Here is a 24,926-nt window from a genome sequence, read left to right as displayed (position 1 = left end):
CTCAGCCCGTTGCCCCGCCCCTTCGCCAGCGCCGCGGGGGGCCCGCGCCCGCCGCCCCGCCCCGCCCCGCGAGCACGCTTGCCCTAGCGCGCGCGCCCGGAGGGGGCGCGGCCGGCAGCGGGGCCGCGCGGGAGCCGGCGGGCGGTGAGGCGAGGCTGGGCCGAGCCGGGAGAAGCGAAGCGAAGCGAAGCGAAGGAAGCGCCGCGGCGGCGAGAGCCCGGCGGGGGAAAGGGCGAGGTTCGGCGCAGTCTCCCGCGCCCTCCTGCCTGTCGAGCGACGGGGACGGGTGAGCCGCAGCTGTCCGCGGCCGGCGGGGCGAGCCGGGGCCTGCGCCCCCAGCGGGGCCGCCTCCCGCTCCTGGCCGGCGGCGGCGGCTGCCTGGCAGCCGGGTGGTAAACAAATGGCGGCCCGGCGGGGGCGAGCGCCCAGGGTCGCGGCGGGGTGGGGGCGGCCGGGGCCCGGCGCCGGCTCAGTCGCTGCTCCCCGCCGTCCCTGACAGGTCCCGGCCGGGGGGCGGGGGCGGCGCTGCCCGCAGCTCCCGGAGGAGGCCGCGGGGGTCTTGGTGTGAGTGCTTCACCGGTGTCCCCTCCTCCCTGCCCGCCCCGCCGGCTCCCGCAGGGCCCGAAGTGCTGAGTGTGTGTCGGTGGTAACGTGCCATCTAGGGTGGCCGCCGGCCGCTCCGCCCCCGCGCCTGGCCCTTCTGCGGGCCCGCGGCCGCCGGGAGCGGGTGGCGGCGGTGGCGGAGCAAGCGGTGCCGCCGCCGTTTCCTCGTACCCCGCGGCGCTGCCAGCGCTAGCCGGGCTGTCACGATAGCACGTGGGAAGGCGTAGGGCCGGGATCTGCCTGGTGCTGTCGAGGCTGCAGTCGGAGCGTCTCCTTTCTGCGTGGAAGGAGAGGGGAAGGGAGCAGATAACCCAGAGGTGTCGCTGAAATCCTTCTCTGACCCCCGTGTTGGTGCGTTTCGAGTAGCTGTGCTCAGCTCCTGCGGGAGGTGGTGGTTTGTCTCGTTTCCTTTTTTTGATGGCTGTTGTTGATGTGCCTTGGGACCTTTTTTCCTCCTCTGTGGAGGTGAAGAAGGTTGCGTAGCTGTGCTTGTGTAACCCCACGGGTCGGCACCTTAAGTGCATAGGGAGATGACAGCAGCTTGTTGAACGGCACGTTCAAACAGTCCTGTGGCCTCACTTCCAAAAGTTCTAGCGCTGCTGTTGTTTGCAGCAGGTCTCCTGCATTCTCCGGGGAAAAGACCCCATGGGCTGAAGAGACGGCTTGCTTTTGTTCTGTGGAGTTCTTCTCGGATTTGGCTGAGGAGCTTTTCATAATCCTTCTTTCCCTTTTGCTGATTATGCTGTTAATATGCCAGAATAAGTATGTGTTAGCATGCTAATCCAAAACGGGGCCTGCGCCGCTGTAGCGGCAGTGTTGCCGTGCTTGTGCTAGCCCTGACGCTGCGGGCAGGAGGTCTCCCTCTGCGCTCTCCGCAGCCAGCCCTTGATGGTTAAGTCCTGTCCCTGGAGAGCGGCTGCCTTCTGCTGCATGTTGGTGTCACACACCTTAACTTGCGCTGTGGCCCGGAGGGTTCAGGTTCATGCATCCCTGCTGATGAGGATGTTAGTTACGTTTATTTATGGTCTTCCCCTCTCCCAAAAATATTATTCGAAGAACTTTGGTTGGTAAGCAAGTTAAATACCTGAAAGACTGAAAAATACAGTGGCAACTTTAATCCACCTTCTACTCTATATGCATGTAGATAGCTGTGCGCGATTTCTCAGTAGTGGTCAAGTTTCATCCCGAGAAGGAAGGGATTTAAAGGGTGAACTGGGGTTGTATTGCAAGCTGGGACTTTTTGTACGGTCTCTGTCTCATTCTTTTCCAAAGTTAGAAGGTATTTGAGAACAGAAGAATCACAGCAGAATGGGCAAAGTGGTTTTGCTTCTTGAATGTTCTTCCATTTGCACTAAATTCTTCTTTTACTTAATTAACTTCTTAAATTTGGATTGTATTTCCCTTATCTCCTGCTTTGATGTTAAAAGTAGTGGGCAAAATCGGTGCTGAGTTTAAGTAGTAATGTCTGGTTGGAAACTTTCTGGGGAAGTTTTCTGCATGTTTTGGACCACCAAGTTTTTGACATGGGTCCTAATGAGTGTCTCGTCGTACCTTTGTGAGGAAGAAAGCCTATGGCTGTTGGTCTTCAAGTGAGCTTCTGTAGCTGCTGTGGATTTCAGCCTTGTAACAAACCAATGCTTTGTATTCAGTCCAGTTGAACTAAAAAGAACAAAATTTCCTTCCTATTGATGGGCGTGAGCTCTGTCTCAAATGAGACAAATGCTGTTTGCCCCTGGCAATGGGATCCAGTGGTACAGAGGTGGGAGCAGGGAATCAGTTCTCTAGTGATCACTGTACTGGTGACAATTCTCTTTCAGTTTCCTTGTCTGCACAGTAAGAGTAAAGATCACTTGAGTGTGTGTTGGTGAGATGGTTTGATTGTGTAAGGAGTAAGTGTTCCTGAACAGACCACAAATCAAGAAGTAGTGACATTATTGAGGGTTACAGAGAAATCCTGCATGAGCTGTCCGAAGTGTCTGGGCACTGACTAGTCTCAAAATTGAATGAATGAAAAAACCCGAAAAATCTTGTAATACAGACTGGTCTAAAATGGGCCAAGAGAGTTAAAATCGCGAGGGATTCTGGCTTTCTTTGCAGGTTACTGTTTTTAATAGTTTCTGAGGTGACACTTGATGTCTTGTTTTAATTTTATTGTAATCTGTTAATGCCACTTGAATCTACAACACCCTGCAACAAACCCTTACGGTCTATTAGAACATCTAAGTGAGGAGGAGACCGTGCTGTTGTTTACCAGATGCCAAACATTTATCTAAGCTCTTAATGTGAAATTATGATGAAAACCTGATGGGTTTAAACTTAAGGCATGAGAATGAGAGGCGCAGTGAGGTAAAATTCTAATTGGCGTAGTTACAGCTCTTCATATAAAGCTGAAGGCTGATTGTGGATTAGTGGTTCACACTTGGTTACGTAGGTGCCAGAAGGTGGGTGCTGTTGAGTTTGTTTGTTGAAGTTTAAGCATTGTATTTGTCTATTTTGAAGCAGCTCTAGTAGAAACTGTAGTTTTCCAAAAGTCCTGTGTGACAGAGAAATTTGGTGGAATGACAGATTCATTGCAAATAGGATCTTTTTAGGAGTGTGCTTCAGTGACAGAGCTGTGGTGTTCTTACAAAACCTTGCTTTAGCTGAGTCACTATTGTCACCGGCTATGGAATGTGTTTGGATGGGAATGTTCAGCTGGAGTCTTTGGGGAAAAAGTAATAGCATCAAGCCTGCTGACATTTGGAAAAGACAGTCTAAGTGACATTAGAGCTCAGAAATTGATGACTCACTGTGCCTCCTAAAACCCTGCACAATACTTGTAGTGCAGATCTTTGTTTTCCAGTTCTTCATTCGAGTTAAAAACATATTGAAAGAGCTGGTATAACATGCTCATTATGAGAGATGTTCCCAGCTTCCTGCCATCAGCTATTTGAAATAGGTAAGATTTTGTTTAGAAAATAGATTTTTTTTAAAAAATAGGTATATTTTACTATTTCCATTGCTTTTAAAACCAAGCAGCTTGGAAGGGGAGAAAGCCTAACAGGTGCTGCAAAAAAAGGTCATTCATTTGATAAAAAAGTGAAATACCTGTAAATAGAATAGGTTAACATTGTTAATGCTGTCTCTGTTCTTGTTCTCCTTTTCTTTTTGTTCTACTTTGCATTTTTCAAAACATTTTAGGACAAACTCAGTCTTTTCTACTTTAGTATTATCTGGTGCAGTGTAGGGGGGGGGTGTCTGTTAAATTTTTTGTGTTTACTATCCGCTTTGGCTGTACAGCGGTCAGGCCATCGTCTGCTAACAACGGTGTATTTTTAATAGAAAAGATAACCTTATATGTACAGAGTACATGACATCTGCATTTCAATCTGGGATCTTGGAGAGAAATTGTGTTCATGTTCCATTTATTTTAAGTTGTTTTCTTATTTTGCTATGGGAACTGGTTAAACTTGTGTAGTAAGACCTGAAATAGTATATTAACAAGATTTTTGGCCTGATCCCTGTAAATATGCAGAGGTCAGGAATTCTGTGGCAACATGTATGAATTAAAATATTATGTAAGAAGAATGATTTTTTTGTTTGTTTGTTTCTTTTGGGTGGCTAAAACTACCTAGTGTACTATAGACTGCATTATTTTTTTGCAGTAGTTCTGTTTCTGATTTCTCAGAAATGACTTGTTTTCTTTTCTGTTTTTCTGAAGGATTTGTGAGATGGTATCTGGGGATATCATTGTTCCTTTGGCTATATCATCTTGGTTCCATCCCTGTTAAGTTTTAGTGATAATCCACGGGTATGAACACATGGAAGAAGCAGCTTGTTGTAATGAAGAGCTTTTTAATATTAAGCAACTGCTTAATAAGGTCTCATGTCTGAAGACTGAAGCTGGACAAATATTAACTAGACTAAAATGCAGTTTATAAAAAAATCAAACTTTATTTTTTAAATTTTTTTTTAGTTCTCCAGCTGTTGCAATTTTTAATTCAAGTTTTTGTTTATTTTTTTTTCTCAAGTGGTTCCTGGTGGGCCAAACCAAAGAATTAAGTGAAGTAGATCGGAGTAATAACTTTTAATAATCTCCTCTAGCCTTAAATGTAGATAGGTAACCATCTAGTGTGACTAACAGCTAGCAATAACCTAAAATGACAGAACTTAGGTTGCACTTGCAAAGTCTGTTAAAACCTTGTTTATTTTTCCATAAAATCTGCAAAATATTTCAACAATAGTAGCTCCAGATAGTGTAAGCCCATGACCTTTTCAGAGTATTGTACGTATGGAAAGCAATCTGTACACCTAAAATGAAACCTTACTTCTGATCTCATTTCTTACAGAGTCTGCAACAATCGAGGAGTCGCACTGAGTTCAAGTTCAGAAGTGCTTTACACATGAAATCTACTGGCTCTCTAGCTGTTTCTGCCCTGTCACCATCTCAACAGGTAGAGTGCTTTTGTGCCTGAGCCATGCAGCAAGAGTAGCTGTTCTGGTGTGGTTGTCCTGTGTCAGTGTGTGGCCAAAGGCACACTGTGGCCTTTGCGTTTCTTCCCTGGGGAACATGTCAAGGAGACAAGAATGCATGGCAGATCTGTCACAAAAGTACTCTAAGGAAAAGCCTAGTAGTTTTGAGTTTGATTTCTAACACTCACAGAGTTTATTAGTGATAGAAGAAAGTGTTCTGTCATTCCATCAGAGCTCCTATGCTAAAATGGAACAGAGTCAGACACATGGGGAATCAGTAGAGGGACCACTCCAGTCAAAGCAGTGTTTTGCTTTGGGTCATTTTCCTTTGAATTCTGGTGTTTTTTTCTGGCTGCAATGATTTGGGAGGAAATATCTCACTGAATTCTCTGAATGGGAGGAAGATGGTTTGCCAGTAAGGAGAAAGGAACTCTTAAAGCATTACTCAAAAGAGTGCAAAGTACAGGTCAGCTCCTGTAATAGGATGTTTGGGACGGGAGTAGACCTGGAAAAGCTTCTTCTTATAAGGCTTACATTAAAAAGTTTCACTTCCTTATAATTCTAATTCTCACTATTTTTGCTGTAGTTAGAAGTTTGTAAGGGAAGCTGATGGAGCGGATCATCCTGAGTTCCATTATGCAGCACATGCAGGACAACCAGGTGATCGGGCCCAGTCAGCATGGGTTTATGAAGGGCAGGTCCTGTTTAACAAACCTAATCTCCTTCTACGACAGGGTGACCCGCTTGTTGGATGAGGGAAGGTCTGTGGATGTTATCTACCTTGACTTTAGTAAGGCATTTGACCCTGTTTCCCGTAGCGTTCTCCTAGAGAAATTGACTGCTCTTGGCTTGGGTGGGCATACGCTTTGCTGGGTGAAAAACGGGTTGGATGGTCGAGTCCAGAGAGTTGCAGTCAATGGAGTTAAATCCAGTTGGCGGCCGGACACGAGTGGTGTCCCCCAGGGCTCAGTACTGGGGCCGCTCCTGTTTAACATCTTTATCAATGATTCGGACAAGGGGATGGAGTGCACCCTTAGTAAGTTTGCAGATGACACCCAGCTGGGTGGAAGTGTTGATCTGCTTGAGGGTAGGGAAGCTCTACAGAGGATCTAGACGGGCTGGATCGCTGGGCCAGGGCCAATTCCATGAGTTTCAATGAGGCCAAGGGCCGGGTCCTGCACTTCGGCCACAACAACCCCCAGCAGCGCTGCAGGCTTTGGGAGGAGCGGCTGGAGAGCTGCCACACAGAGAGGGACCTGGGAGTGTTGATTGACAGCCGGCTGAGCATGAGCCGGCAGTGTGCCCAGGTGGCCAAGAAAGCCAACAGCAACCTGGCCTGTATCAGGAATAATGTGGCCAGCAGGAGTAGGGAGGTGATTATCCCCCTGTACTCAGCGCTGGTGAGGCTGTACCTCGAATACCGGGTGCAGTTTTGGGCCCCTCTCTACACAAAGGACATTGAGGTGCTGGAGAGGGTGCAGAGGCGGGCTACCAGGCTAGTAAAGGATTTGGAGCACGTCTCGTACAAGGAATGGCTGAGGGATCTGGGGCTGTTTAGCCTGGAGAAGAGGAGGCTGAGAGGAGACCTTACCACTCTCTACAGCTACTTGAAAGGAGGTTGTAGCGAGGCGGGGGTTGGTTCTCCCTAGTAACAAGCGATAGAACAAGGGGAAATGGCTTTAAGCTGCACCAGGGGAGGTTCAGGCTGGATATTAGGAAGAATTTCTTTGCTGAAAGGGTTGTCAGGCACTGGAACAGCCTGCCCAGGGAGGTGGTGGAGTCACCATCCCTGGAGGTGTTTAATAGACGGGTAGATGTTGTACTTAGGGACATGGTTTAGTGGTGTTGGAGGAGCTAGGGCAAAGGTTGGACTTGATGAGCTTGAAGGTCTCTTGCAACCAAAACTGTTCTATGATTCTGTGCTTCTAAGTTGTGTTGTTTTGGTCTGGTTTGTTTTTGAGGTAGATGGATAACTTTAATTTATGCTGCAAAAAGCAGTTAGTACATACTCCTTCAATGCTAGATCACTGATAAAAGTATAATCTTTACAGAAGTATGTATCCCCCTGAGGTTTTTTTCGTGCAATAAGAAGCCATGTTTTGAGCCTGACCTTTTTCTGCCTCTTTTGTGTAATACATATAAATTGCTGTAGACTATGGTGATAATGGTAGAAGTTTGGGCTTTGGTAATTGAAGCTCCTTCTCATGTGTTCAGTGATTAACAAAAGAGTAATGTGGACTCATTCTAGTATGTCCAGTATGCACAGTCACTGCCAGTCAGGGAAGATGCTCTGTTTGTTGTGGGAAAATTTATGTTTGCGAATGCAGAGAAAACTTGTCTATCCAAATGTTTTAAATATAGTTTTAGCTTCTCTGATCTGCCTAGCTGTAACAGAATCCAGGGTTGTCCTGATGAACTCAGGGGTGGGGGCAGTAATTTGTATCCCATAAGGTTGAGATTTTAAGTGTGGCATCTGAAAGGTTTCTACTTCCTAAAAGTATGTCTGATGTAAACTAGTTTGAAGAAATACAAGACTTCAGAAAGCTCCTGTCAGGGACTTCTCTTTCAAATCAGAAAAATTGTATAAAAAAGAACAATTGCCTAGTATATAAGGTATTAAAATATGGCCACATGTACTACTCTATTACCTGTGCAACTGAAGCGCATACCTTTGAATTTGTCACCTCTTGGTAATGTTATTTCACATTAATAACTACCAGTTTGTCATGTTGTTTGTTGTTCTTCTGAATTTACTATTTTAAAGAGTAGTTGAAAATTAGTGTAGCATTAGATTAACTTTGCTGTATGTCCCTGTTTCCTGCCTTCCCAATGCTACTGAGAGACATTTAAGCAGGATTTGAGGTACTCACCTCCCTAATATGAGGACAATGGGTGCACTGGCTTTGGAGAAGCTTCAGGATGGGGCTGTTTTAACCTTAGACCTTGTGGAGCCTTGAGGAGTACAGTTGAGAGCATTCTCAAACAGGGATGGCAGCTAGTGGTGGCACTTGCCATTCTCCAGTTGAAATGGTGTCACAGCCATCTCACTGAACCTCCAGTTCATGTTTTTAATCAGTTATTTGAAAACTGATGAATCAAAAAAGGCCTCAAGCCAACCAACTCAAACACCACCACCCCCAAACCCAAAAAGGGAGCATAACATAGGAAGTAAATGCAGTCATGCTATTGTAGTAATAGACTGAGGTGTGGGATTTTAGATAGAAAAATTGTTAGAGTTTTTCTGCAGGATGGGGATGACAACAAGAAAAGCTTACCTTCTAGAAGACTGCAGAGCTTGTTTAAAGCATTTGATAGTTAGACCTCTTAGACAAGATGAGTGATAGTTATTCTCTCGTGCCTAGTAGGATATAGAAAAATAAAATAGTCTGTTCAATAATTATCTGTAGTACTGCCAGTTACATTTTGGCAGAATATTTTAAAGCTTTTTTTTTTTTTTAATACTCTTCTCTACCTCTTGCCCTATTTTTCCTTGCCCTTTTTTTTTAATCACCTGCCACTTAAATCTCTCTCACACTTAGCCATTTCCTCTCTGAAAGTTTCTGCATCTTACCAGACTTGTTAGTCACTCTTTTAGCCAGAGATCTGGGTAAGAGGGAAGACTTCAACCACCCTGATATTTGCTGGGCAAGCAACACAGCCAATCACCCACAGTCCAAGATGATGATAACTCTTTGACTCTGTTGGTGGAGGAACCAACGAGGAGAGGTGTGCTGCTGGACCTCATACTAACAAGCAAAGAAGGACTGGTCAGGGATATGAAGGCTGGGGATAGCCTAGGCTGCAGTGACCACAAGATGGTGGAGTTCAGGATTCTGCATGAAAGAAGCAGGGCAATCAGTAGGATTGCAACCCTGGAGCTACCTTTAGCAACTTCAAAGACCTGCTTGGAGGGATCCCATGGGCTAGGGTTCTAGAAGATAGGGGGCACAAGAGAGCTGGTTGCTATTCAACCACCAGTTCCTCCAAGCTCAAGCTTGATGCATCTCTGTGAGGAGGAAATTGAGCAAAGGAGGCAGGAGGCCTGCTTGGATGAGCAGGGAGCTCCTGGAAGCGCTCAAAAGAAGAAGGAAGTTTACAATGTGTGGGAAAAGGACTGGCCACTTGGGAGGAATATAGAAATATTGTCAGAGTATGCAGGGATGCAATGAGGAAAGCTAAGGCCCATTTGGAATTAAGTCTGGTTAGGGATGTCAAAGACTATAAGAAGGGATTCTTCAAATACATCAGCAGCAAAAGAAAGACCAGAGAAAATGTGGGCCCCCTGCTGAACAAGGCGGGTGCCCTGGTAACTGAGGATACAGAGAAGGCAGAGTTACTGAATGCCTTCTTTGCCTCAGTCTTTACTGCTAAGGCTGGTCCTCAGGAGTCCCAGACCTTGGAAGTAGGAGAGGAAGTCTGGAGGAAGGAAGGCTTTCCCTTGGTCAAGGGGGATGGAGTTAGGGATATCTTAGCCGGACTGGACACTCAAAAATTCATCGGCCCCAATGGGATGCGCCCGCGAGTGCTGAGGGAACTGACAGATGTTATTGCTAAGCCACTCTCTATCATCTTTGAAAGTTCACGGCGAATGGGAGAGGTGCCTGAGGACTGGAGGGAAGCCGATGTCACTCCAGTCTTCAAAAAGGGCAGGAAGGAGGGCCCAGGAAACTACAGGCCAGTAAGCCTCACCTCTATCCCTGGAAAGATGATCGAACAGCTCATTCTGGATGTCATCTCTAAGCATGTAGAGGAAAAGAAGGTTATCAGGAATAGTCAGCGTGGATTCACCAAGGGGAAGTCATGCCTGACCAATCTGATAGCCTTCTATGATGGCATGACTGGCTGGGTAGACAGGGGGAAAGCAGTGGATGTTGTCGACCTCAACTTCAGCAAGGCTTTTAACACTGTCTCCCACCACATCCTCGTAGGTAAGCTTAGGACTTATGGGATAGATGAGTGGACAGTGAGGTGGATCGAGAACTGGCTGAAGGACGGAGCTCAGAGGGTTGTGATCAGTTGTGCAGAGTCCAGCTGGAGGCCTCTGGCTAGTGGTGTTCCCCAGGGCTCAGTACTGGGTTTTTAGAATGGTTTGCATATATTTGGCTGCTTGTGGGTGGATTCAGATGCTCCTGGGAGTTTAAACCTGTAGTACTGCTTGTGTGTCTATCCTTCTACTTCCTTTAACCAGTAATTTAAGAACCTGTTGGCCTATTTATTTGAGTTAGGGAAGAGTCTCAAAGGTAGTTGAGCTTTATGGGTTTGGTGGATGAGTAATGGAGGGTCCCAATAGCAGTAATAGTTGCTGTGATTTCCTGTCTTACTGGCACCAAAGAACTCATGTAGGGGAGAGTAAGTAAGCAGACTTTGGGTTTGGTAATACTAAGTACATCTCCTCGTAGTTTGTGGTGTAGAAGAAAGTGAGAGCTCTCACTTGCAGCTGAAGTATTGTGTGGTGACTGAAACCCTTATTATGCTATTTTAATGTTTGTGTTACAACACCAACTGAAAATCATGTGGCTGTAGCAGCTGGAATTTTAATCCTTTTAATTATGACAGATTTTCAAAGCATGTTCTGGCTGATTTGGTCAGCTGACTGTATAGTATGTACAATAACATCAAATGATTGCATAAATTCTGAGAGCAGTGGTCACCTCAATGGAATGGGATGTATTTTTAGGTTTCTCTGCTAGTAACAGTCAAGTGTGTGTACTTGAGCATCTCATATGAACTGAAGCTAGTTGCTGACACTACACAATCAGAAAAGAACAGCTGTTCATTCTTGCTATAGTCATTGATCTGATGCTCTATCTTCTCACCAAATTGTGTCAAGGAAAACAATGGGGTATAAATGCTGTAAATATTATTGGTACATGTTTTAATGACAAGTGTTTTTCTTCAGGTCAGCAGTGACACTCTTTGCTAGCCCTTTCATTTTTCTGTATCAGAGGAAATGAAAGCACTTTGTTACCTTCAGCAAGAATTTTCTTTGTCTCCCCTTTACCCAACAGTTTTTTCCTTTACAAGGCAGTGTTTGGGAAGAGGGTGGTTCTTGTTCTCAGTGTAGTACTAGCGATGTATTGGTTATGATTCTTCAAAGGAAAATGATTCATATGTGGATGCTCTTAATGAATCAAAGAGGTGCTAAGTTCTGTGGTTCACAAAGGTAGCTTACAAAATGGAGTGAGTCGTGACCATTTGTTGACTAATGAATGTGCACATTCTTGAGGTCTTACCCATTTATTTCTTCAGTTTGATAGGGTCATTTGGATTTTTGCCCTTGGACTTAATTTGCAATTTTATAATTCAATTATATCAAAAGCCTTAACTACTTTAAGCAGTCTGGGAACTCATGACTGCCCAAAACAGCTGTAGAGTTTGAAGCCCGTATATTAAAATTAAAAATATGGAAAAGGACATTTAATATCTATAAAAGGACATTGTAGTAAGCTGAGAATAAATTGTGACATTCTGAATAAATTGGAGTTCTGCAGCAGGTGCTGTGAAGTTAAGGCTTGTAAGCAGGACACAGAATTTTAGTGAATGTCCTGCTGATGGTCTACTGAGGTCCAAAGATATTTTAAATTATATATTTCATAGAGTTGTAGAGTGGTTTGGCTTGGAAAAGACCTTAAAGATCACCTAGTTCCAACCCCCCTGCCGTGGGCAGGGACACCTTCCACTAGGTTGCTCAAAGCCCCATCCAGCCTGGCCTTAAACACTGCCAGGGAGGGGGCAGCCACAGCTTCTCTGGGCATCCTCTTCCAATGCCTCACCACCCTCACAGTGAAGAATTTCTTCCTATTACCTAATCTAAATCTACCCTCTTTTAGTTTAAAGCCATTACTCCTTGTCCTATTGCAACAGGCCCTGATAAAAAGATTGCCCTCCTCTTATAGGCCCCCTTTAAGTACTGGAAGGCCACTCTGAGGTCTCCCTGGAGCCTTCTCTTCTCCAGGCTTAACAATCCCATCTCTGTCCTCGTAGGGGAGGTGCTTCAGCCCCCTGATCATCTTCGTAGCCCTCCTTTGGACCTACAGGAGCAGGTCCATATCTTTCTTATGTACTCCAGTTGGGGTCTCACCAGAGTGGAGTAGAGGGGGAGAATCACCTCCCTTGACCTGCTGGCCACACTTCTCTTGATTGGCTTTCTGGGCTGCGAGCTCACATTGCTGGTCATGTTCAATTTTTCATCCACCAGCACCCCCAAGTCCTTCTCCCCAGGGCTGCTCTCGGTCCACTCATCCCCCAGCCCGTATCTGTGCTTGGGGTTGCCCCGACCCAGGTGCGAGACCTTCACTTGGCCTTGTTGAACTTTGTGAGGTTTGCACAGGCCCACCTCTCCAGCCTGTCAAGGTCCCTCTGGATGGCCTCCCTTCCCTCCAGCGTGTTGACCACACCATGCAGCTTGGTGTCGTCAGCAAATTTGATGAGGGTGCACTCGATCCCACTGTCCATGTCGCCAACAAAGATGTTAAACAGCACTGGCGTCCCAGTACTGACCCCTGAGGAACACCACTTGTCACTGGTGTCCACTCAGACATCGAGCCATTGACTGTGACTCTTTTGACTGAGACCATCGAGCCAATTCCTGATCCACTGTGTGGTCCATCTGTCAAATCCACGTCTCTCCAATTTAGAGACAAGGATTTCGTGCAAGACAGTGTCAAATGCTTTGCACAACTCCAGGTAGATGATGTCAGTTGCTCTTCCCTTACCAACCAATGCTCAGCTCAGTCATAGAAGGCCACCAAATTTGTCAGGCAGAATTTGCCCTTAGTGAAGCCATGTTTGCTGTCGCCAGTCACCTCCTTATTTTCCATGTGCCCTCGCATATTTTCCGGGAGGATCTGTTCCAGGATCTTGCCGGGCACAGAATGAGACTGACTGGCCTGTAGTTCCCCGGGTCTTCCTTTTTCCCTTTTTAAGTATGGGAGCTATGTTTCCTCTTTTCCAGTCAGCGGGAACTACACTGGACTGCCACAGCTTCTCAAACATGATGGATAGTGGCTTAGCAACTGCATATGCCAGTTACCTCAGCACTCATGCATGCATCTCATCAGGTCCCATGGACTTGTACACCTTCAGGTTCCTTAGATGGTCTTGAACACTGGACTTCAGGAGAGCTAACTTTGGCCTCTTCAAAGACTTATTTGAAGATGAGTGGACAGTGAGGTGGATCAAGAACTGGCTGAAGGAGAGAGCTCAGAGGGTTGTGATCAGCAGCACAGAGTCTAGTTGGAGGCCTGTGGCTAGCAGTGTTTGCCAGGGGTCAGAACTGGGACTGGTCTTGTTTTAACATATTCATCAACAACCTGGATGAGCGAACAGAGTGCACCCTCATGTGAACCTGAGGAGAAACTTCTTTACTGTGAGGGTGGCAGAGCACTGGAACAGGCTGTTCGAAGAGGCTGTGGAGACTGCTCTGGGTGATCCTGCTTTAGCAGGGCGTTGGACTAGATGATCTCCAGAGGTCCCTTCCAACCCCTGCCATGCTGTGATTCTGTGAACTTGACTCCTGGAGTGGGTGGTTCTTCATTCTCCGTCTCTACCTTTGCCTTCTGCGACTTGGGTGCTTGAGCACTTTCCGGTGAAGACTGAGGCAAAAAAGTTGTTGACTACCTATATTTAGTTAAGGAGCCAAAGGATTAAAATGTTAAGAGAAATGGCAACTGATACTGAAACTTTTTAGTGACCAATAAAGTTCTTATTTATGGAAACTAGGAGAATAGGTTACCTCATCTATTTAATTGATCATGTGCATAACTGTTTTTTCATAGAAACAATTGCAAGCATCTGTTATAGAACTAAATTATCATCTAACTATTGGTAAAATGTAGAATTTTAGTATCTGTTCTGGCTTTCATATACTGTCCATTAGTGATATTTGATGTTTTCACCAGGTTTTGTCTCCTTCTTACACACCTCAACATTTTATTTGCTTCCATGAAATCATTAAGTTTTGGTGAGTATTAGCTTATGTGCGAAAGGAGTCTGGGAGCCTGAGAAAAGCCAATATTGTCATGCCACTTGGGTTTCACAGTCTGACTTGTAGAGCCCAAGATAGCGTGCTAGGGAGGAGGATGTTTTACTGTCTTAATAGAATGTTCTTCTGTTTAAGCTCACATAGGCTATTTAAAGGTAGTATTTAATGATGGTTGACTAATTTAGGGTACGTCTACACAAATGGTGCAGACAAACATGAGGTCAGTCTGACTGCGTTCTGAGCTGTCTGTGTTGTGGGCCAGCGCTGGCTTACAAGCCACAGAGCGGTGCTAGCATTGCAGCGTGCGCTAGCTAACACACCTGCCTTCTGCTCCAGAAGTGTCTTGCTTCTGCCCGTCTTAAAGTGAGCGGGGTGCATAGCGTTTTGCAAAGCAGAAAACCAATTTTTTTAATTTGTTTATTTTAAAACATAATTGTGGGTAACTGATTAAATTAAGCCTTACTGTTACCTGACTGCTTGTTTTATGGGAGGAGGACTGTGTTTAGATGAAGCAAGGGCTGGGCTGTATGAGGGCTCTTGTATTATAAAGTGTATAGCAATTGTGTTTTTCGGGGCTGCTTGCATTTTGTATTAAGTGCTTTAAAATACACACATAACTTGAGAGCTTCCTTTTGATGTCTGCTCATCTGTTGACTTGAGGAAGACTAGAGTTTCGTTTTGGTATTGATGCAAAACTGAAATTTTCTTTAGTCTAGCAACAGGTAAGCTGCTGTATTTGGCAGGATTTACGTGGGGCTTTGCTGGAAGAACTAAAAATATCTCAGAGAAGTCGAATAATTTTCTCTTTTTCATTCTTTACTGAACATGTTTCAGCCCTTTGCAGTAGATGCTACCTGACTTCATATGCAAGTTGAAAGCAGGTTGTGTGCCAGAAAGGTTTGCTAAAATGTTTAGCAAGTCAGTCAGTCACTGAGTCGAGTGACTTGACAATTTATTCAAAACTTGCTTGTTACTCAGTATATAGATACTAAGGTATGGTGGGGACGATTCAGCTGTGTTTTGCCTGCTAAGTGTAGCACATATGCTTCTTTGTTAGAAGTGTTCAGGAGAGTGGGTGGCAAAAATATTTGAGTTATTCAAATGGAGGATGAGGATTGATTGCTACTTAAAGTTGGCATGAATTTCAAAGCATTAAAAGAGTATAAGTGAGTGAAGTGTCACATAGATTTCTATTTAAACGCTTTATATTATTTAAAGTGGAGTGTCTAAAAGGCAGTTTTGTTTCCCTTTACCTTCAGTTTGAACAAAAGGAATAATACTAAGCAGTTTTATTTTTACAGTTTAGAGTATTTTTAATTTAAGAAGTTTCAGTGCTTTAAAACTGATGTGTTTAGTCTGAAGACAATGCATGAGAACACTTGTTAGCTAGTAGCATAACATAAGGAACCATTTCTGTAATTTAAACTCTGTAAGCATTTTGTTTTTCAAGAAAATTGCTGGAGGGTGGGGAGTGGGGAAAACATGGAACTGAGCAATATCTTTTTGATGCAGTATTTTGAGATTTGGCTCTGTGCAAGTCATTCTCTGATATCTCTGAACTGTAATCCCTAGTGGTATCACTTCTTGGAGGGAGTTTGTTAAAGCATAGGGGGAAGAATTTGGTCACTTGTGTGGGCCTGCACTCCAGCGAGTGAGCTGTTCCAGAGCTTCTCAAAGTATGGTACAAAGATGCAAAGTTTGCTCTCTTCTTTTTTATTTATTTTTTTTTTATTTGTGTCAATGTGTTATCATAGATTATGCAATTAATTTTATTTGGATTTTTATTGGTGTTTGGCCTTGTTATGTAAAGTTGTTGTGTTACCCTGACCCTTTGAACTGCTGGTATTGTAATCAGAACGGCCATAAGATGCATCAAAAAAAATTACCTTTTGTGGGTAGAACGGGAGGTACAGATAGAACCATGTTGGGTAGTAAAGTTTTCAGTGAAATAAAAGGATTTATTTAATGTGTAGTATAAGTGCTACCCTTACGCAACAACTATTGTAAAAAGAAAGGAGGAGCTATAGGCTACAGATGAAAAAAAGAAGAGTGAAGAGCTGTAAAGGACTGCTGTCTGTCAGAAGCGTGGAGGGGTGGAGAATGGTACACAACAGGGGATTGAGATACACGCCGAGGGCTGCAGTTTCCTTTAAACAGAACTGCACGAAGAGGGTGTCAGAAGCTTGGGTGGTAGCAAGCAGCCCAGGGAATAGCTTGCCTCTGTTTAATTTAGAGAACTGGAGATGAGGATGAATCTGCTTTATTTTGTCTCCCTACTCTGTGGAGTTATATAGTTTATGATTTTAGGTGGTAGGCCATAGTTAAGGATCATGCTTTGTTTTTCATTGACTCATCTGTTTGAAATGCGTAGGGGGAGCTAGCTAGTCCAGAGGGAAGGATTATATAACATTTTTACCTAAGTTGCATGTATTATACCTGGTGAATAAATGCAGAGACTATGTCTTGAACCCTGATACAAATCTGTATCCATAATTTTCAGGTGACCTTTTAAAAACCATTTTTTTGAGATAAAATGTCACATACTTGGTCTTTTAAAAAGGCTACTGATCAGTTCACATTGTGTTAACATATATCTCTCTGTACACCTAGAGGATGCAAAACTGCAAATAATAGTAAATATTAACAATACTGAGTTAATATTCTATGCTTTTGTCTCTTTTTTTTTTCTTTTTTCACCACTCAGAATTGGATTTACAGTCATGGAGGAACATCAACAACATTTACACTGTGTGAACTGTGTCAGCCGTCGTTGTATGACCAGACCAGAGCCTGGCATTTCCTGTGATTTGATTGGCTGCCCGTTGGTTTGTGGAGCAGTTTTTCACTCATGTAAAGCTGAGGAACATCGCATGTTATGTCCACTTGAAAGAGTGCCTTGTTTGAATAGTGGCTTTGGATGTCCCTTCATAGTAGCCCGAAATAAAATTGCTGATCATCTAGAAGTTTGTCCTGCAAGTGTGGTATGTTGTACCATGGAGTGGAATAGATGGCCAGTCAGTTACGCAGACCGAAAATCTTACGAAAATCTGAGTAAAGATGTTGATGAAGTGGAGCAGCTAGATATGGCTTTAGCCCTTCAAGACCAGCGCATGTTATTAGAATCACTTAAAGTAGCAACTATGATGTCAAAAGCAGGTGATCAAATACCAGAATCCAGAGAGCAAACTTCTGTCAAATCAAGTGCCCCAGATACAGTGCATTCAAATGGTTTGTTGCCTGTCAGTGAAGAGTCCTATGGTGCACTTTATCAAGCTACTGTAGAAACTACGAGGAGTTTAGCTGCTGCTCTAGATATCCTGAACACTGCTACAAGGGACATTAATATGTTAAGTTCCAGGCTCTGCATTTCACCACATGAAATGAAAGAAGATACTGAGAAAGAACAAGCTTCTAATGGCATTATTCAGGATAAAAAGTCCGACCTTGAATATCCAGATGAAGACAACATAGGAGCAGTTGGGGGAATTAATTTTGATAGCCTGAGTCAAAATTCACAAATGGAGCAAAATGGTTCTAGTGATATTTGTTATGATGTAGTGCAAAACCATGACTTAAATCTAAACCTCAGTAATGCCTCACTTCTGTGTAATGGCTTTCATGTAGAAAGTGAGTGTTCAAAGGTGTTGGACCAGAATGAAGATCTTGGTGTATCTAATTCAAAACCATCCAGTGTAGCAAATGGTGAATGTACTGCAAATCATGATGATGAAGCACTACAGTCTTGCAGCTGCTCCTCTGTAACAGCACAACTTAAAGAAGTGGTATCAGCTGATCACTTAGTTAATGGCAATGTTAATGACGTGCTACTTCCCCATAATGCTAATGAAGAAGATATGTTAGAGAGACAAGTGGAGCAAGAAAGACTGAGAAATGTAGATGCGTTTTCACTTTTACGGCATCGATCATACAAATTCCTTGTTAACCACTATTGGTCTACACCAAAAGAAGACAAAGCTGTTGATACATCAGATTTGGAGATAACAGAAGATCCTATGGGTCTTCAGGGGATTGATCTAATTACTGCAGCTCTGTTGTTTTGCCTAGGAGACTCTCCTGGAGGTAGGGGTATATCAGAAAGTCGCACTGTCGATGTGTATCACGTTGACTTTGGGACCCAAACATTTTCTCTCCCATCTGCTATATTGGCCACAAATACAATGGTGGGGGAAATAGCTTCAGCTTCTGCATGTGATCATGCCAACCCACAGCTCTCAAATCCAAGTCCATTCCAGACCCTTGGACTGGATTTGGTATTGGAATATGTGGCTAGATACCAAACAAAACAGCGTTCGATGTTTACATTTGTTTGTGGACAGTTGTTTAGGAGGAATGAATTTTCATCACATTTTAAGAATGTGCATGGTGACATTCATGCTGGCCTTAATGGCTGGATGGAGCAGAGGTGTCCTTTGGCTTATTATGGGTGTACATATTCTCAACGAAGGTTTTGTCCTTCAACACAAGGGGCAAAAATTATTCATGACCGCCACTTACGGTCATTTGGAGTTCAGCCTTGTATATCCACAGTATTAGTAGAACCAGCAAAAAGCTGCTTAATTGGACTACACAATGACCATCTGAGTAGTCTACCTTTTGAGGTTCTGCAGCACATTGCTAGTTTTCTAGATGGCTTTAGTTTATGTCAGCTTTCAAGAGTGTCACGTTTAATGAGAGACGTGTGTGGAAGCTTGCTTCAAGCACGTGGAATGGTGATACTGCTTTGGGAGAAGAGAAAGTACCCAGATGGAAGTTGTTCTTGGCAGATAAAAGAAAAGGTAAGTTATTTTTTTATTTTGAAGGTGAAGGGCTAAGTATTAAATTGGTCATGTCTGTGCTTTTCCCCTTAATATTTTCTGTGATCACTATTTTTTTGACATCATATCCCTTCAAGAAACAGACTGTCATGTAGAACAACAATTATTGAAAATTGCTAGCGGTAGAGGTTGAAGTAGTGTCTGTCTAGTCTTTGCTTGATGTGAATAAATTAACCTCTGTTTTTCCTAAGATTTTAAAATATTAAATGATTACTTCATGATTTTTTTTTTTAATATCAATATTCTGTGAAAGTGGGAAAGTTGCCTACAAAGTTTGCTTTTCTTGCCCTTATATTGTTTACAGTAATTTTAATTTTTGCTAACCTGTTGAGATTCTATCCATTGCCACGATACTGCATGCCTTAAGTATGTAAATAATTCTTAAAACCTTTGGGTGACCTCTGTGTACTACAGTTTTCACCATTTCCCACCCCCTCGCCCCAGAACTGCAGAGTATCTGCAGCCGTCATTTGGAATTGCAGAAGCTGATAATTTCAGAAATGTTGTGACTAGTCAAGCAATACTTTGTCATTTAACTTCTGATTGCATCTACTTTCTAGATGCAAAAAAATATTGCCTGTCTTTCTTCCCAGTGTTCAGAGTTGACTTGGAATCTGAATCAGCCTCGGACTGACTACACAGAATTTGGCATTGTGTGTTTTTGTCATGTTGATTTTGAGTATGATTTATAGTAGATGGAAAACGTTGCCTGAAAGTATTGTAGCGCATTTAATTTCCTGCTCTGAGTTCAGGTATCTTAAAACATTTTGAGCCTAAGTGCAACTTATTTTCTAGGTTTGGCGCTTCAGTACAGCCTTCTGTACTGTGAATGAGTGGAAATTTGCTGACATCGTAAGCATGGCTGACCACTTGAAGAAATGTAGCTATAATGCTGTAGAGAGAAGAGAGGAGGCTGTTCCGCTGCCATGTATGTGTGTAACACGAGAACTCACTAAAGAAGGACGTTCACTGCGCTCTGTGTTGAAACCAGTACTTTAAATATTGCAACCACTCCAATTGCACATACACTCAAGCACCTGATATAACCTCGGTAATATTATGTGACACTTTATTAATGTACTAAAGATACTTTCTAGCTAAATCTACTCTGTCACTGTGTATATAAGGTTTGAGGTGACATTTATTTTTTATAATACTGTTTAGCTGGAAAGTAATGAAAGTTGCCTTAACGTTTGAAAAATTTGGAACTTGCTGGACAGGGTAGTTTTATCTAACTTATATAATTTAAGAAAAAATCCTAAGGTGTGTTTTCTGATTCACTGGTGCCCATGTTGCTGTTGACTGATAACATTTCAAAAACAGCCTCTAAATGGCATACACATTTAGATAGGAAACACTGAATTGTAGTGAGACAAAATCCTGACCAAATGTACTTTCTGTATTTGGTCTATTTTTTTTAACAAATTATAATCCAAATTTTTGAAAGATAAGGAAGTGTTCAAAACTTCATAGCAGGTGTCTCAAACACAGCTTTTAAGCGCATCTTTTCTCATGAAATCAGTGTTCTAGTGCTTTTCCTAGTTAACAGGTGATCTAGGATGAGCTTTTTTTTAATTTTTTTTTTTTTTTTTAGGAATGATCTAAGTGAACTCAGATTTACAGCAGCTTCATTTTAAGTACAACTTTCTTTTGACATGTCAACAATGATTCTTTTTCTTCTGAACTATTAACAGTTATTTCACTTTTGGGAGCAAAACTTTTAGAGCTAAAAACATGGAATACTAGTTTTTACTCTCGCACCTACAATGACATCGATATAAAATGTTAAAAATGTTTTTCCTTGTCCTGCAGTTGGCTGAGGGTTAAATTGCTTGAGCAGTCAGAAATTCAAAGTATGTGACGAACAGTTATGAATTTATAATGCAGCTAATGAAAGGGCTTTACTTGTTCTACGGTATTGTGAGATGTATTGTCTCCTTTTCTGTTAATTTGTCTATATAAATGCTGCTTTTCTGAGGAGCATTTAAAATTACTGGTATGTATAGCAAATGTATCATCTTCATAAGATGAGACATGATTCATTAATTGCATAAGGCCTATCAGAAATGTATGTTCAACGATATCTGTTAACCAAACAACTCCCAATTTGCTTCCAGTCTTCCATAATGAAAGATCTCACAAAGCATTTGTGAACAGAGAATACATGCTATGAAAAATGGCCTGGTATAGCAAAACTAATAACTTGAACTGACTTTCCAACTTGTTTATATTAATGTTGGTGTCTCTAGCCTGTTGCACTTAGCAACTGTGCCACAAAGCTAAAACAGAAACAGACCAGAGCTTGGAACAAAGAAATACAGTAGGTATTTCCATTATAGGAAAAACTAAGAGATTAGTAAGGAGGAGATGTTTACAAAAATGGCTAAATTTATTACTCCTAATTTCTGTACTGGACACTTGTTTATGGCTAGTCTGGCTGCAGTTCACAACTTCGGTATCTGTGCATTTCCCATTCTGGGTCCAGTCCAGCTAAACTTTCACTGCCTTTTTCTATCCAGAGTGCTATAGGTGCCCAGAAAAAAAACATAAAAAAATCTAGTTCTTCAGTGCCATGAATTGAAATTACAGGAGCTCAAACAGAAGTTCTGCCTGGATCTTCAAACTATATGTTCTCTTTCCGTGCTTTCTTTTTTTGGTTTTATTTGGAGAGGAGAAAGGAGTAAACCCTCTACAGAAGTTAGCAATATTTGCCGTAATCCTAGCTGTTACCACAGTTCTCTGGAAAGGAGAAACTAGATTAATGTACAAATCTGACTATACCAACTGGGTTTAGGTAGGGATTTTAACACACACCCCCTGGCCCCTGAGTGCATTGAAATGCTTGTTGCCCACAAATTCTGCAGTACAAGGCAGGAGACAGACTTTCATCAGTTCCTTCCTTTTAGCTCTAACGGCTCCTTGCTGCTGCTCTCCAGTGTTTAAAAATAGGTGTGTGACTGGAAGGATCCTGAATGTTGAGGAGTTTATGCTTGCATTTACGGCTAAATCTACTTTAAAACATCTGTCTTGGGTTACTGGTATTTTTTAGTCAGCAGTGTGGTGGTTTTGGTACTCAACATTCTTTGTAACTACCCAGAACCCTGATAAGTATGGTAGGCAGGCATGTGTCTCGGTCGCTTAGGAAAAGAGAGTGTTCAGTTAGAGGAGCTGGTGTTGGTAAAGTCTCGCTTGTAGCACAGTGCAGATCTACATTTAAAGTATCATCGGCTGTTGATCTATTAAAATGAACTTTTTAAGTACTCGGTGTTCTTCTTAAGAAATAACACTATTTCTCAATACATGCACTTTTGTTTTCAAATGTAGATACAGGCTTTTTTGTTAAATTAGTTTATTTTTTATGAGAATCCAGAGCTATTAAAATATCAATGTTGTAAACAAAATCTCTGCCTTGTTAACTGCTCCAAATGCAGGAATACAGTATAGTTAGGATAAAACCTTTTTTTTACACTGCTATGCAGTTTGTAAAACATCTATGGTGTATAGTCAGTCTATCAAAATGTGGCTTGTTCACATTTGCCCTTGAATTTTAAAAATGTATCCTTTTCTTGGTACATCTTCCTTACAGCGTATATAGACAGCTGTTCCAGTCTTTCTTTTACTTGATACCACATTGCTACTTTGTTTAAATTGTTATGTTTTCAATCATTATGCAATATTTTTTTGCAATGCCTGTTGAAATCCTAATAAAACTTTTGGAGTTTCTCTTTTAGTATGATTGTACTTTTTTTTTCTAAAGCTTATTAGCAGCCTTCCGGTGTTCAAACATGGTGCTCAGTTTCTGCCCATAGGATTGCAGTAAGTACTCAAAAAATCGAGGTACATAAAGGAATCTGTTTACAAACATTTAAACACTGCATAATTTGGAAGTGATTAATATGTATTCACATCCAATTCAGTATGAAGAGCAGTCATTCCTTTTTAGGTTATACACTGATTTCTATTGCCTTGGTCTATTAAGCAGCATAGGTTTCCTTACGCAGTTAAACATTTAACTACGTAACAGTGAAGACTCATATTGTACCTTGTACGTTTGTTTTAATTGTTTTTTCTGAATAATAAATTGGAAAGATTATCTGATCAGTATGGTACATGCGCTACCGGTTTGCGAAGAACGTTTTCAGTGTATTGTCTTATGAACACAGTTTTTTGTAGAAAGCTGTTGCTTAATATGGTACAGAAGCAAAAATTTAGGGTGTTTTTTAGATAATAGTTGTAGTTCAGACTGTGGAATAGCAGAACATGAACCAAAACACTAAAATAGAAAACTGTCCGGAAATTGACCTTTTGCCCTGCCGTTTGCTAATGTGAGTATGCTAACAGTCTTTACAGTTAAAAATGTACCTATACTACATAAATCTGATAAATTAAACTGTGTCAAATAATGTGGTGTGACTCATGGTTTAATTACAAGCTTGTGGCTATTTTACTTTTTAGACAGGCCACATTAGCCTTTTGTTTTTCTGTCTCCATAAATGGATTAGCTGTCCTGCTGTGTATGGAAATATTTTGTGTCTCACTTTAACTTTCTTAATGCTTAAAGTATTCTAGAGGATTTGCCTGTATGTTTTAGCTTGTTTTTCTGAGAATGCTACTGCTAGAACTATCTTCATAGGCTCTTATGTGCTGAATGTCCTTTCCTAAAATGAGATTTAAGTTCATCAGAGAATTTGATGCTTGCTGTAATATCAGAAAGCTGATTTAAATTTCAGTCAGAATGTCTGTTCAGACATCTTTGATCACCTTCAGATGAGCAAAACCTAGTGGTTGTTTACCGCACTGACAAGAAAATAGCATTCAGATAGTGTTTATAAAAAGTTATGGCATGTAAAGCAGAGACAGTTCGAAGAATGGGATTCTTACAGTGTGACTGTTCGGCATGTGGTGAATATTGCAGCAGTAATCCAGACTGGAGAGGAAAACTGAATGGAGAAGTAGGCTTAAAATAACAAAGGCATCCAGTCACAGCATAGAGACTCGTCTGAGGGACTGTGTTTGTGAGAGTGCTGGGAGTTTCTGGCTTGTGCTTGCTGCAACTGTGTTTTACTGATAATTTATCAGTCTTTCCATGATAGCGGGAGTTACCCTGCTGCTACTTGAGCTCTAACTTGCTTTAGCTATAAACTGTCTCCAAGCGTTACCTGCATTCCTGAATCAAGTATTAGTCAAGTTGAATGCAGTCCTTTCTACTGAATGCAAGGTATGTATTAAGTTCTACATCCTGATGGTGTCATAGGCAATATCTGGTAAGGATAATAGAAAAATAATGTCCTTTGGATACGGAGGATTCATCTGCTTGGTTTCCATCAGCATTTGCCAGAAAAAGGGACCAAAAGTGTGTCGGGGAATGCAAGGAGCAAAATAAGACGGCTGATAGCATTCGCTATAGCTTGCTAATGGCCTGGTAGTCAAGAAAACGTTATTAATCATCGTTACATGCGCTATGAAATGTGACAGCAAAAGTCCACACTTCTGCCATTTTGACAAACCAAATTCTGCTGCACATGCAGCAGTAGGTATGCGGACTGGTTACAGCCTCAGGTAGCAGAAAAATGTATAAAAAATAAGCATGTACGATTTTAAGTGCAAAATATAGAAAAAAAAAAGTGCTAGAATTTCATGAGCTATGAATTCACATAAGGCCAGATTTGTAAAATTAATCAGAAAAGTGTGATTTCCGCCTTGAGGATATTTCAGTGTTCTGGTGCTTAGTTTCATCCTAAACTGTGCTGACTTTTATTTATTTACTTAAAATCGTAATATTAATGTACTGCAGAAAAGTAGTAGTAGGAAAAGTTGCAATGACCTTACAAAATTATTTCAGTTTGACATTGTCATAATGTAGTATCAAACAGAATTTTATAGTATAAAAACATGGAACACAATAAATAGCTTGTATACATGCTTTTCATTTAAGATTTGTTTTGGGTTTTTTTCCCCCTAAGGTGTGTTTTCGAGCATGTAACAAAAGAGCTATCTTCAGCCTTACTGTGATTTAAATGGAGAGAATTCTGCTAGCAAGGTGAAAGTTGGGT

At 42.2% G+C, this 24,926-nt stretch overlaps 1 protein-coding gene across 2 annotated transcripts; it reads left to right on the top strand.

Moving 5' to 3' along the window:
* The first annotated feature begins 229 nt into the window (after nucleotides 1–229).
* On the top strand, nucleotides 230–22,599 carry FBXO30 (F-box protein 30). Of its 2 annotated transcripts, XM_086461080.1 has the most exons (4): nucleotides 230–286; nucleotides 4,932–5,036; nucleotides 16,743–18,834; nucleotides 19,669–22,599. In XM_086461080.1, the coding sequence occupies exons 3-4, from the start codon at nucleotides 16,759–16,761 to the stop codon at nucleotides 19,870–19,872; spliced, it is 2,280 nt and encodes a 759-aa protein (XP_086317206.1). In that variant the 5' UTR covers nucleotides 230–286; nucleotides 4,932–5,036; nucleotides 16,743–16,758; the 3' UTR covers nucleotides 19,873–22,599. The 2 variants fall into 2 exon arrangements, with proteins under 2 accessions (XP_086317206.1, XP_086317207.1); XM_086461081.1 differs by lacking the exons at nucleotides 230–286; nucleotides 4,932–5,036 and adding an exon at nucleotides 13,984–14,017.
* Nucleotides 22,600–24,926: the final 2,327 nt, after the last annotated feature.

Source organism: Leptosomus discolor, chromosome 2 (assembly GCF_034619465.1).
Source record: "Leptosomus discolor isolate bLepDis1 chromosome 2, bLepDis1.hap2, whole genome shotgun sequence".
NCBI lineage: Eukaryota > Metazoa > Chordata > Aves > Leptosomiformes > Leptosomidae > Leptosomus > Leptosomus discolor.
Note: the sequence above shows the minus strand (reverse complement) of the source record. Positions and strands in the feature narration are given on the sequence as shown.